Raw genomic sequence first — 14,179 nt, forward strand, 5'->3', positions numbered from 1 at the left:
TGTGAGCTTTGAAGTTCTCAGTCTGCTGTTTTGGATGGAGTTGATGGCAGGTGTCTAGACTTGAAGGGAGGGCTGGGAAGGGTGACTTTTGTTGGCACATTTGCCAGCTTCTATTGCAAAATTGAATTAACTTTTAAAATTTACTGCTAAGCTTGGGAGTGCCCCCTAGACTGTTCCCTCCACGACACCCTGGTCCACACTTTGGTCACCCCTCCCCTTCCCACGGTACCTTCCTGTGCAAGTGCAGGAGATGCAATGCCTGCCCTTTTACCTCCTCCCTTCCCACCAGGGTCCCAAACACTCCTTCCAGGTGAAACACCGATATACTTGTACTTCTTTCAATTTTAGAAACTCTGTTTGCTGCTCACAATGCCGCTACATTAGGGACACCAAATGCAGATTGGGTGATTGCTTTGCGAAACGCCTCTGTTCAGTCTGCAAGTGTGACCGAGCTTCTGGTCGCTTGTCATTTGAATTTTCTGCTCCACTCCCACTCTGACCTCTCCATCCTTGGCCTCCTACATTGTCCTAATGAAGCTTAATGAAAGCTCTAGGAACAGCACTGCATCTTTTGATTGCTCAATTTTTGCTTTCAATATTGAGTTCCAACAATTTCAGATCATAACTACTGCTCCCATTTTTTCGGACAGCAGCTGTTGATAATTCAGTTGTTGCCATTTACAACTCCAGATCCATTTTTTTTTTTTACTTATCCCATTACCTTCCCCTTTCGCCTTGCACAATCAGCCCTTGTCATTTATTCACTCCTGCCTTCCACCCCAGACCTTCCCTTTTGTTCTTTCCTCCCCCCTTTCCCTGCCTCTGTACTTGCTTAAAACCTATTGCCTCTCTAACTTTTTCCAGTTCTGATGAAAGAGAATCGACCTAAAACGTTAACTCTGTTTCTCTCCACAGTTGCAGCCTGATCTGCTGAGTATTTCCAGCATTTTCTGTCTATTTCAGATTGCCAGCATCCGCAGTATTTTGCTTTTAGAAAAGATTTCTATTTTTATTATGGATGTATGTACACCAAATTTTCTATATATTTTTTGACCTTCCTTTCTGTGCCCTCTCAAGTTCAACTAACAAGCGGATGGCCTGTATCCAGGCCTCCATCAATCTGTCCTTCTGATTCTAGAATATATTTTGAGGGTGCACACGTGCCAAAAGAAAAGGGTGGAGCCAAATTTTCTGAGGCTTTTGACTGTCGGAAGCTTTGGCTAGTCACATGCTGTACTTCATTTATAGTGTTTCATACTGAGTTCAGTGAAGACACAAGTGTAGGGTTATTTAAAAATGGGACTGTTCAGAAATTAAGACTATTTGGAAGATTTTACTCTTGCATTGTGGAACAGCATCAACAGCAGTGAACCCATCTCGTGTTGTGCTACATTTTCTGTTTATACTGTGCGTGTGCAGGATTTATGCATGCTCAGTCACTACAAAATTGCATTAGTGTTATTCTGTTCTGGTTGTAATTGATCCCTCAATGTCAGAAGAAAGTCCAAATGGGCCAGCAATGTTTCAATCATGAATTGACTGAACTCTGCTCCACTAAAGCTGGAATAAAATGGCTAACCAGGCAGCAAGTGGCATTTACCACTGGCTCTGTGACTGGAGGTGTATATGACAAAGATGTGAAGCACTTTTGTCTCTGATTATTTGTGTTATTGGCTTCTTTCTTTTCTGTCACAGTACATACTGTTATATCCCAAATAAAACAATGTGACTCAGTACTGTAGACTTGAGTAAGTGTGACCTTAGTGTGTCTATTCTGACTCCAGAGTGCTGGCACAGCATGGGAGACCTGCTTATATGCAGTGCTCCCAAGGGATGCTGGGATCCCTTGGGACTCCAGCAGGTGTGCCCTCTGGTGCTGGTAGAATGCTGGTTACAAGGTGTTGCATACATAACACATACGGGCATTAAAAACCATGTTGACGCTGAGAAAATAGTCCTGCTGTTTTGATATCTGAAGGAGGGACCAAACATTTGAACATGTTTGATTAGCAACAGGAGTAGATTATTCAACCCTGCTATTCTGTTCCACCATTCTTCTAGATCATGGCTGATCTGTACCTCAACTCCATATACCTGCCTTAGCTCCATATTGCTTGACATGCCTAACAATAAAAATCTAGCAATTTCTAGAATTAAAATTTCAGAGATATACCTATTTTTAAACCACCTTTGTCCCAATTGTATTTTGAAAGTATATATCGATCTGTATTGTCCGAATGGAATAGTCTGTCTTTCTGAAGCCAGCAGCGACACTCCATGCAGAGAATAGCTGCATAAGCTAATATTCAGGAGTCTTGCAGTAGACATGACTTTTGTTATTTTCTATTTTACTGTTAATATATCCAAAGTGAAGTGTGTATTCTACTCATTCTGAAGTAATTGAAGATCATGAGGGCACTGGTATAACCAACTAGCCAAAAATGCAGTAACAAGGGGTTTCTTTTCAATCTTTGGGCTTGCCAGAAGTGAGCTAGATGCTTGGCAGATAAAGGAAAACACCAGTTTGCTGGGAGAGAGTTACCCTAAACGCCAGAAAAATACCCAGATTATAAACACTCAAATATGGCGTGTGGGCTGTCTTGTTTATATTGCAACACTGTTTATAAGGTTGTTTTTGAAAATAGTGCTTAAAGTATTATAGGAGTACTGACATACTGTGACTGTTGTCAACAGTTACCTGTGATGTATCTACAATAACTTGAATCTGATTAGAGAGATTCCTCTAGGGCTCATTTAAAATTTTGAAGATTGGTGACTGATACGGCTGCTCCCCCACCCGCCCCCGCACTTTGGAAATGTCTCTTTGCAGGAACACCTTTAACTTGTTAATTCCATACAACCAATTGACCAAAATAAGGTATGCTTACAGACAAAAGCTAACTTCATCTGACGATAGCCACTCCCAGTATTAGCACATGAGCAAGCCTGATGGATTAGTCTACTGCAGGTTTGTGTGAGAGGCACATTGTTATTTGTGCTGTTCATTTCGTATATCCAAATATAGAATTTCATTTCAATTGTGTTTAACAAAAAGGAGAATATTTACTGAATTGTTGCAATAATTTCTGAACTTTGCGAATGTTTCTGCAGTGAACATTAGTAAACCTATTGGACCATAATTTAGTGTTTATATCTAGTGTTTACACTTTTGTTACTTGTATATGTTCAAACTAATAAACTTTCATTTTAAGCATTGTGCATGCACCAAACAAAACCAGTGTTTCCAAGGTGGCGTGCTTGGTGAGTTTGTAGAATGCAATTGCTTATTGTTCCTCCGTCTGCCCCCCCCTCCACATCCACTGCAACCAGTGTGGAATATCAACATCACACTTAACTGTGCTCCAAGCAGACTCAGATAATGTAACTTTTTGTAAATCGCTTTTTGATAAAGTTTTGCTTTTGGTCAAAATCCTGGAAATAAATGTTTGTTGCAAAGTACATCTTTCATGCATCTGGCAAAAAAATTCATATTTTTGCTGCATTATAAAATAAAATGTGCTCTTTTATTGAAAGTAGTAGGCAGCGAAGAGGAGACCACTAAACACTGTCTCTTCAGTGATTTAAAATCATGGCTTGAGCGATTAAGTCAAGTGCAGCACTAGAAGTAATCTCCATTGCACTGAACTATCTATCAACTTTACATCTCAAAACAGTAGTTCCTTTATCAGTCACGACCAGCGAGAATCTCGTTCAGCTGAAACTCACAGTTCATATGGGCAGTACTGGTACAGAACTGGTAATGGTGGAGAGACAACAAGCTTTAGGGAAGGAATTTCAAAGTTTAAGGCTGAGACAGCGAAAGGTCTGGCCTGCAGTGGTAGGGTGAAGGAAGGGAGACACATGAGGTTGGAGTTGGAATAATGCAGAGTTCTGGGAGGTTGTAGGAAAGGGATGTGGGGGGGGCATGAATGTATTTAAGCAGATAATGGGAATTTAAAAATTTGAGGCACTGGGGGACCGGGAGCCAATATGGACAGGGGTGATATGTGAGCACAACTTGGTGCATGATACAATACTGGCAACATCATATTTGATGAGCTGAAACTTAGGGAAGTTGGAGGATGGGAGGCCGGCCAGCCAGGAGAGCACTGGAATCATCGAATCAACACTTGGTGAGGCAACAAGTAGGGACATGTTGAAACAGGGCTCTTTGGGTTCAAGGTGCATTCCTAGCAATGGAACTTTAAAAACCAAGTTGCCTTTTTGTGGCAGACTTTGTAATCTGGTAGTTGAACCAATTAATCCACAGTATTCTGAGACACTGGATTAATGATTGACCAGCCTGACATACAAGATCCTAGAGGCGAAGACTGGCCACTAAGGGTTGGTTCTAGCTGGCCAAGTAGCAGGAATCAGCTCTGGTAAGCTGCCCTGCTTAAACTTTGTGTCCCTTAATTCTTCGCTTTGCTAACTTTCAGCTAAACTCTCTGGGTTTGTGTTATGTCTTGAATAAAGAATCTAACCAGATACTATAAGCTCAAAGTAATGTGTGACCGTAGTCCTTTATTACCGGTCTCCAGAGTGGCTCTCCAGCCTGAGGCCTCCTTATGTACAGGTGCTCCCAAGGGATTGTGGGATCCCTTGGGACTCCAGGGGATGAGCCCTCTGGTGGTTAAACAAGGTATTTACAGGTTTACATAAAAACAAAACATCCGCCCCACCGCCCCCCCCCCCCCCCCCAAAGTCAATTGTGTAACTACTATGTGAGTCGATCTGGGGCCTTCCTTTCCCTGGTTGATCGTCTCGGTGCAAATGCTGGTTTTGGTGAATCGTTGGTTGGGCTCTCGCTGGGCTGCTGCGCAGCTGGCCTTGCAGGGCTGCTGCAAGTGATGGGTTCTACTTCGCGGTCAACCGCTGGGTCGGTTGCCGAGTGTGTGTGTGTGTGTTGGGGGGTCGATAAAGATAGTCTATTGAGTGTTGTTCTGGATAGTCCGTGAATCTGAGTTTGGTTTGGTCCAAGTGTTTTCTGCAGGTGAGTCCATTTGAGAGTTTGACCAGAAGCACCCTATTCCCCCTCTTTGGCCACGTCAGTGTCAGGAAGCCACTTGGGACCTTGTCCATAGTTCAACACACATACAGCATTAATCTCTATTTCGTGTGACACATTTGCACGATCATATGTATTCTGTTGAAGCCACCTGCTCTCTACCTGTTCATGTATATCAGGGTGGACGAACAAAAGTCTTGTCTTAAGTGACCTTTTCATGAGCAGTTCAGCAGGGGGGGAGCCCCAGTGAGCGAGTGGGATCTTGTGCGATAACTAAGCAGGACTTGGGATAAGCGAGTCTGCAGTGAACCTTCAGTTACCCTCTTCAAGCTCTGCTTGATTGTTTGCACTGCTCGCTCTGCCTGACCATTTGACACGGGTTTAAATGGAGCGGATGTGACATGTTTGTGGATCATGAACTCTCTGAACACAGCACTGGTGAAGCACGGCCCATTGTCACTCAAGGATATCACGCAGGCTGTGCGTGGCAAACATGGCCCGCAGGCTTTCAATGGTGGCAGCGGATATGCTTGCCGACATTATCTCATTCAATCCATTTGGAGTTCGCATCTACGACCACAAGAAACATTTTACCAAGAATGGGCCTGCATAGTTGATAAGGACCCTGGACCATAGTTTGGAGAGCCAGGACCATAAACTTAGTGGCGCCTCCCTGGGTGCATTGCTTAACTGTGCACATGTTACATTTGTGCACGTAGGACTCTAAGTCTGCATCGATACCAAGCCACCACACATGGGATCTGGCTATCGCTTTCATCATTACAATGCCTGGGTGGGTACTGTGGAGGTCACTAATGAAAGTGTCCCTCCCTTATTTGGTACCACTACTTGATTACCCCATAGGAAGCAGTCTGCCTGTATGGACATTTCATCTCTGCGCCACTGGCACAGCTTTATTTATTTCTTCCTGCATCTCCAACTCCCGTGGAGCACAGTTTTTTTTATATATTAAGGACAGAAGGGGTCCTGGCTCGTCCAGGTTCTAATCTGTCGGGCAGTAACAGGTGATTGCTCACTCTCGAATGCTTCCATTACCATAACTAAATCTGCGGGCTGTGCCATCTCCACCCCTGTGGCTGGAAATGGCAGCCTACTGAGAGCATTGACACAGTTTTCTGTGCCTGGTCTGTGGCGGAGGGCGTAGTTGTATGCGGACAACATGAGCGCCCATCTATGGATGCGGGCCGATGCTTTCATTTTATCCCCTTACTTTTCAGAAAAGAGGGATATAAGTGGCTTATGGTCAGTTTTCAATTAAAATTTGAGCTCAAACAGATATTGATGCATTTTCTTTACCCCCATAAACTCATGCTAACGCTTCTTTTTCGCTCATACTGTAGGCCCTCTCCACCTTAGACAGACTTCTGGATGCATAAGCAACCGGTTGCAATTTCTCACATTCATTGGCTTGTTACAATACACAACTGACACCGTATGACGACGCATCACATGCTAGTACCAAATGCTTACATGAATCATACAATGCAAGCAATTTGTTTGAGCATAAGTTTCCTAGCTTTCTCAAAGGCATTTTCTTGGCTTTTACCCCATACCCATTCATCTCCTTTACGCAGTAAAGCGTGCAGTGGTTCTAACAATGTGCTAAGACCCGGTAAGAAGTGACCAAATTAGTTCAGGAATCCTAGAAACAACCGCAGCTCCATCACTTTCTGTGGTGTCGGTGTGTTCTTGCCTCCGTTTTCGAATCAGTGGGCCTGATGCTGTCTGCCACGATTCTTCTCCCCAGGAACTCCACCTCAGGTGCCAGGAAAACTCACTTTGAACGTTTTAACCTGAGCCCCACACGATTTAAGCTGACTAAGAACCTCCCTCCAGGTTCTGCAGGTGCTCGACGGTGTCCTGACCTGTAACCAAGACGTCATCCTGGAAGATCACGGTGCACGGGGCTGACTTCAGTAAGCTTTCCATGTTCATCTAGAATATCGCTGCGGCTGATCGAATGCCAAACGGGCATCTGTTGTAAATGGAGACCTTTGCAGGTGAAGCCCTTCGATGGTTCCTCCAGCTCCTGTGTCACGTAGGCCGAAGTCAAGTCCAGCTTCGTGAACGTTTTTCCTCCCGCCAGCGTCGCAAATAGGTCGTCTGCCTTTGGTAGCTGGTACTGATCCTGCAGGGAGAAACGATTGATAGTTACTTTGTGATGGTGCCGTCGTCCTTGAGGACGGAACAATCGGACTGGCCCACTCGTTGAATTCGATCGGCGAAATGATGCCCTCTCGTTGCAGCCGGTCCAGCTCGATCTCTACCCTCTCTCTCATGTACAGTACCGCTCTCGCCTTGTGATGGATGGGTCGTGCCCCCGGAATCAAGTGGATCTGCACTTTTTCTCCTTGTAACTTCCCGATGCCCGGTTTGAACAGCGAGGGGAACTTGTTTAGGACCTGGGCACATGAAGTGTTGTCGACGGATGAGAGCGCTCTGACGTCGTCCCAGTTCTAGCGTATCTTTCCCAGCCAGTTCCTGCCGAACAGCGTGGGGCCATCGCCCGGTACCACCCAGAGTGGTAAACTGCACTGCTCCATCATAGGAGACCTTTACGGGAATCAGTTCCTTTTGTGTACGTTCTCAGTTTAGTACGAATGGGAGTCAGGACTGGCCTCGAGGCCTTGCTGCACCACAATTTATCGAAAGTCTTTTTGCTCATTAGACTGGATCGCGCTCATGTCCAGCTCCATTGACACCGGGAGTCCATTTAATTCAACCTTCAGCATTATCTGGGGACACTTTGTGGTAAATGTGTGCACCCCATATACCTCTGCCTCCTCAGTCTGAGGCTCTGGTTCGTCGTGATCCACCATGGATCTGTCGTCCTCTGCAACATGCTGGTTTGCAGGATTAGCAGGGTTTGCAGCTCACCTGCACATATGTTGGAGGTGTCTCATTGTTCCACAGCCCTTGCAAACACATCCTTTGAAGTGGCATGAATGGAAACTATGATCACCTCTGCAGCGCCAACAAGGGGTTAATGGCCTTGCATTCACCACCCTTGATTGTGGACTCTGAGACATCTGCAGACGTGCAGCTGCAGGCATGATTTAAAAACATTACTTTGTTCACAGTACTTGCAGCAGCACTCGTACTGAGAGATTTGTTTGGTATGGTCACTGGTGGTAATGAACGCCTGGGTTATCACTGGCTTTACTCAAGGTTGGGTCTCTACAGGCAAAAGTTTGCGAAGTATTACTTCATGGCCAATGCCAAGTACAAAAAAGTCCCCGAGCATGTGCTCCAAGTGTCCTTCAAATTCGCAATGTCTTGCAAGGTGCCTTAGCTCAGCGACGTAGCTCGCCACTTCCTGGCCTTCAGACCTGTAGAATGGGTATTTCGCCATCTGAACACTTTTCTATGGGTTTAGATGCTCCCGGATCAAATCATCGTATGACTTCTCTGTGGGTTTCGCTGGAGCGAGCAGATTTTTCATGAGGCCATACGTTGATGCTCCGCAAACGGTGAGAAGGATTGCCCTTCGTTTGGCAGCGTTTGCTTCTCCTTCCAGCTTGTTGGCCGCAAAGTATTGGGCGAGTCGCTCCACAAAGGTTTCCCAATCATCTCCCTCTGAAAATTTCTCCAGGATGCCCACGGTTCTCTGCATTGTTGTGGTGGGGTTCGTCATCTGTATCTCGTCGCCAGTTGTTACGTCTTGAATAAAGAATCTAACCAGATACTGTAAGCTCATAGTAATGTGTGACCGTAGTCCTTTATTACAGGTCTCCAGAGTGCCTCTCCAGCCTGTGAGGCCTCCTTATGTATAGGTGCTCCCAAGGGATTGTGGGATGAGCCCTCTGGTGGTTAAACAAGGTATTTACAAGTTTATATAACCCTTTGGGCCAGCATGATGTGTGCATGCTCTGTATTAAGCAAACAAACCCTACAGATACTGTAGCCTTCCCAGTTGCTTGATTTGGAGAATGCTCGAGGCAGAGCTGGGTTTCTATGTGTATTGTACACATAGTTGACCCAAAAGAAAGGTGAGACTTGGTCGGCTTGTTTCCCTTCTCTTTTTTTTTTCCTCTGTGCCCCCCCCCCCCCCAAAAAAAATTGTGTTCTCCATTCTAGGTACATTACTTTGGAATGCACTCAATGCCATATAGCTCAAACACCACCCTCTTTTCCCCCCCCCCCCCCCCCTCCCTGCACAAATCGTGCAGCACATGTCCTGTGGCTCCCAGTGGCCTTTTGGGAGAAGGTGGTAGAGAATAGGAGGGGGAAAGACGTGACCAATTGGATCTCCATTTTAAAAACAACATTCCACTGTGCCTGGGAATCTCCATGTCCATTTGTTGGCAGCTGCCTTAAAGTGGCACTGATCGAGTGCTGAGAGTAGGTTGCCTATCTGCCCTTTCGCCTGTAATTACTGCGTAGATGGAAGAAAATGGACACCCATCCTCAACAAATAAAACAGCAATTAGTTTGGCAGTTAAGTGTTATGCTATTGGATTTATTCAATGTTAATGGGTTTTATACTTTGAAACGGATGATTTTGCAGCATAGTTTGCTGAGACGCCTGATCCAAATGAATGTCCTTGTCTTTGATAGTCTAAATGGTTGGTTCTTTGTTGGCACACATAGCCACCTGAAATGAACATAATGAAAATCTTGCGGTTAGTTTCTGGAGAGCCGGGTAGTTATTGCAAAGCTGCTTTAGTACATGTACAGTTGTGCCTTCTGTTCTGACATCAACCTGATTAAGGCCCAGGAATTGCACTACATTTAGTGGCAGCATTTGAGACCCAGAGAGATTTAGGTCTGTTTTGACCCACTGATCTGTGCTGATCTCAATAGGGGCAATGGTGGGGCAGCTGAAGTTAGTCATAGCACTGCTACATTAAGGAAGGTATTTACCCAAGGTTTCTGCAACTCATCAATATACAGCGATTCCTTTTTGTATGTTGAATGAGGGCAGTACTGGGTTAGGCTTGGTTAGCCCGCCAGCACTTGCTGTCTGGGCTCACCTGTAAATAATGGTCCCTTGGTTAAAATACCAGAAGGTATCTGGGTTCCATGGAACTAGCCAAGGGCGGGGTTGGTCTTGGGTGCCATCAGAAGTGAAAGGTTCACAACAAAGCAATTAAAGATGGTAACAAAACCCTCGGATTTATTTCTCAGGGTATAGAATTCAAAAGTAGCAAAGTTGTTAAACTTGTATGGGACCCTGGTCAGGCCGCACTTAAACTGTGCACAGTTCTGGTCTCTATATACTGTAGAAAGGGCGTAGAAGCATTGGGGAATACGCAAAAAAGACTTAAGGATGGTACCAGAACTGAGATTAGTTATCGGGAAGATTGATCCAGTTGGAGCTTTTTTCTTTAGAAAATAGAAGACTTGGAGGAGACCTGATGGAGGTCTTCAGAATTTATAAGCAGGTTGGATAAGGTAAGTGTGGAGAGAATGTTTCCACTTGAGAGAATCCAAAACAAGGGGCCATAAATCCAAGATCGTGACTAATCAATCCAATGGAGGAATAAGATGTCTTTACTCAATGGTGAGAATGTGGAACTTGCTACCACAAGTGTCTGAGGCAAATAGCTTGGATGCTTTCAAAAGGAAACTAGAGGAGTGCATGAGCGAAAAGGAAATAGAAAGATTTGCTGAAAGGCTGAGGTGAGGAATATGGAATGGGAGGTGACAAGTGTGGAGTATAAACACCAGCACAGACTAGTTTATGTGCTGTATATATTATGTAATTGTACGTTTTATGAGGAGTGGTGACTGCCTCTGACAGCCATGTCTTGTTTAAATAAAATAAAAGTAATCCAGTATTTGTGACTTGGGGTGACTGGTCCACCAATTTACTCTACTTGGATAGTGGAACTCCCATTATGTCTTTGCCAAATGGGAATTCCTGTTTGGTAGCCAGCATCCTACCAGTGCATAACTGCTTTTACATTAGTGCTTGTCTAACTCAGATTTTAGGGCACAAGTGTCTGAGCTTGCTCTAGGGGTTCACACTACCAAATCTGGTGCAATTATTCCAGCAGCAGACTCGCTGACCCAGGATAAAACTGGACCCACGATATTCTGCCGGCATTCTAGTCAGATTTAGTAGTGTAAGTGATGGGAGCCATTTTACAGATGCCATTGTCCTAAAATCTGACCCAAACTACATTTTATCTCCTCATTCTCCTGAGAGGTGCCTTGGGCTGTTTCACTACATTAAAGGCACTGTAAGTACAAGTTGTTAACAAATAAAAGCAGCTACAGGCTGCCTTGGATTATGCACCCATTTTGTTGCTAACTGTACCATTTTTATCATGCACTTAACTCGTTTATCTGCATCTACTCACCACATCACCAAAGTAACAGCTGGAGCAAGTTAACGCCAAAGGAATCTTCATGATTATTGCCCGAGTGTAGGCCTTGTATTGTAATTTTAGCTCCACTCTATCTGCAGCCTTTGGTCAGTATTTGTAAAAACTATTTAAAAAAAAAAAGAGAAATAGCTGAATATTAAATTTGTCTGGCCTCCTTCATAGGTAGAGTACTTTTTTCCTTATTAAATCTCCTGAAGCCTCCTCAGTCCATGCTCCTAAATCCTTTGGTCTTTCCCCTCAAAGGCAATTGTAATTTCTCACCATTATGGATTGCGTTCTGACTAGAGATAATTGTAAATCTTGAACATTGACTTAAGGCAACTCTTTGAAACGGAAAATTTGGAACGAAGAGAGTTGATATTTTAAGTTTAGTAGCATTGAAAGCCATGTTGTTCATTTGGCCTCCGTGTAGGCTGGGATTGCACTAGCTTGTTCAGTCATTATGCATTTTTGTGGGGGCGTAAGAGAATTTGGGGAGTTCCCATAATTAAGGTTTTAAATTGCAGTATTCTCTAATTAAACATCACAACCCAATGACCTCATAAAATCTCTTGCATCCCATGGTTCTTCCCCATGGGGGGAGGTGGGTGGAAATTGAGAGGGAGTTAGAAAGTGAGATTAGTTGAGATAATTGGTTACCTTTCATAACCGGTAATTAAGAAAACCCTTAAAAAAAGCAGCTATCAATGTCCCTAAAGGTGACCTCTGACCGACTCTTCAAAAGATTTCTGTATATAGTCCTTAAAATTTTTCAGTTTCCTGTGTGCTGTTGTGATTGTACTCTAGTAATTTGAGTTTCTGTGCCTGATTACAGGGATCCGTTACAGCATGGATGTCTGTGTGGATGAAGTGAAAGCCCTGGCCTCTCTGATGACTTACAAATGTGCAGTGGTTGGTAAGTGCTGAAATAAGTTTACTGATCCTCTGTTTTGGAACTTAAGTGTATTGAACAGTTCCATCTTTGTCCAGAGAATTGTGACCGCGCACTCGCACATTTTATATTTGAAGAATTAAGTTTAGATACCGTCCCTAAACTTAAATTCTGGGAAAGTGTGATGAAGAAACTTGAAATTCTGCTCTCAATTAAAAGAGTCATGCATTTCTATAGTACCTTTCACGACCACCGGTTGTCCCAAAGCACTTTACAGCCAATGAAGTACTTTTTGAAGTGTAGTCACTGTTGTAATGTAGGAAATGCAGCAGCCAATGTGCACACAGCAAGCTCCCACACACAGCAATGTGATAATGACCAGATGATCTGTTTTTTAAATGTTGATTGAGGGATAAATATTGGGTAGGACTCCAGGGTAACTCCCCTGCTCTTTGACATAGTGCCATAGAATCCTTTTTGAAAACAGATTAGAACTGCTACAGTTTGGGCCCTTTAACCACACAATGCATGTCCTTTCTACCCATTGTCTCGTTCCCTGACTCCTATGATTCTCCCATGTGTCTATATCACGGTGTTATTTTTCTCCTTCCCCTTTATTCCATTGCAAGCATTCACTGAATAGGTTGTGCAGTGGAAGCCTTTATAATGGCGCGCACCACACTATTTAACAATTCAATCAAATTAAAAAGTACAAAGGATTATTTGCTATCTATTAGGTTTTTTTTTCTTGGTCCCCTGTAGTGAGTTCACATTGATTAAATTACTTGTGCCTGGGATCCATTGTTTTGTAGAAGTAGAATGCTTTGTCTGATCACCAAGTTATATTTGGCATCTATTGCCGATGGTTTTGGAGCTTGCAATCTGGGCGTGGTGGGGTGGGGGGGGGGGGGGGGGAGGGGAGAGGTAGCTGGTGGGGCGAGGAGGAGGAGAAAAAAGGACTGGAAAAATGGGGCGTTTTATTTGACTCGGCAGCAATATGTTTAAGCCAGAAACAACTTCTTTTCACTAAAGGTGACCTAATTTCTCCATTTTCTCCTCTTTGCTTATCACCTGTGTTCTAGATGTGCCATTTGGAGGTGCCAAAGCTGGAGTGAAGATTAACCCAAAGAACTACACAGTAAGTATTTGTCTGCCAACTTTTTCATTTTCCGTTTAACTTGCTCCTTGCTGTGTGACTAAATACAGCTTGTGTGGTTGAGTAGCAAGCAGGTAATTCCTTTCAAATCTTTCTTTATCGAAATATTTGGCAAGCAGTCTAAGCTGAGGATTACCCTTCTATCACAGTCTCTCTGTCCACTATATTCTGCTTGATCCAATTGGCCCCTTGAAAACGTTGACACTTCGAAATTGTCAGCAGCAAAGAAAGCTGTTCACATTTTTTGTCCCTCACTGCTGGGGGGGAAAAATGATTTAACTTCAACCTTTGTTTGTAATCGTGCTGGGAAGATGTAGTTTTCTGCTACTGATATGGTTGTGGCTTTTGAGTAGGCTGTTCATACAGCCAAGAGCAAATGGATTAAGTGCCCTGTTGGCATGAAGTCTATTTCATTGCACACTGGAGATATTGGGAGAACCTGGTCAGTAACTATTGCAAATGGGGGGGGGGGGGAAATAATAATTGGGGCCTCAAATATACATCTCCATTTCAAAACTTTTTATTTGTGTTTTAATATTAGTAATGTAACAGCAACCAAGTTTTTATTTCAGCACATATTGGGGACAATAGGGCTCCAGCAGTGGGGCACACTGGGGTGCATAGATATGATGCACATGGCTTAAATCCTATTGCAGACATGGTATAGGGAATGGAGCACACAGCTGTATCGCCTCTATGTAACACCTCTATTAAAGATATGGAGATCATTAACACGCATGCAGTTCTCTCTCAACACCGCTGGAGCTGCTCATGTTCATAGCAGCAGTAAG

At 44.0% G+C, this 14,179-nt stretch overlaps 1 protein-coding gene across 2 annotated transcripts in view; it reads left to right on the forward strand.

The window, feature by feature from the left end:
- The window catches only part of LOC139234924 (glutamate dehydrogenase, mitochondrial), a 108,040-nt gene that overhangs the window by 29,424 nt on the left and 64,437 nt on the right, over positions 1 to 14,179 (forward strand). For both annotated transcript variants that reach the window (XM_070865825.1, XM_070865824.1), the window contains exons 2-3: positions 12,176 to 12,256; positions 13,315 to 13,370. In XM_070865825.1, the coding sequence (XP_070721926.1) occupies positions 12,176 to 12,256; positions 13,315 to 13,370 (137 nt within the window). The remainder of the gene's footprint in view (positions 1 to 12,175; positions 12,257 to 13,314; positions 13,371 to 14,179) is intronic.

Source organism: Pristiophorus japonicus, chromosome 22, assembly GCF_044704955.1.
Source record: "Pristiophorus japonicus isolate sPriJap1 chromosome 22, sPriJap1.hap1, whole genome shotgun sequence".
Classification (NCBI taxonomy): Eukaryota; Metazoa; Chordata; class Chondrichthyes; family Pristiophoridae; genus Pristiophorus; species Pristiophorus japonicus.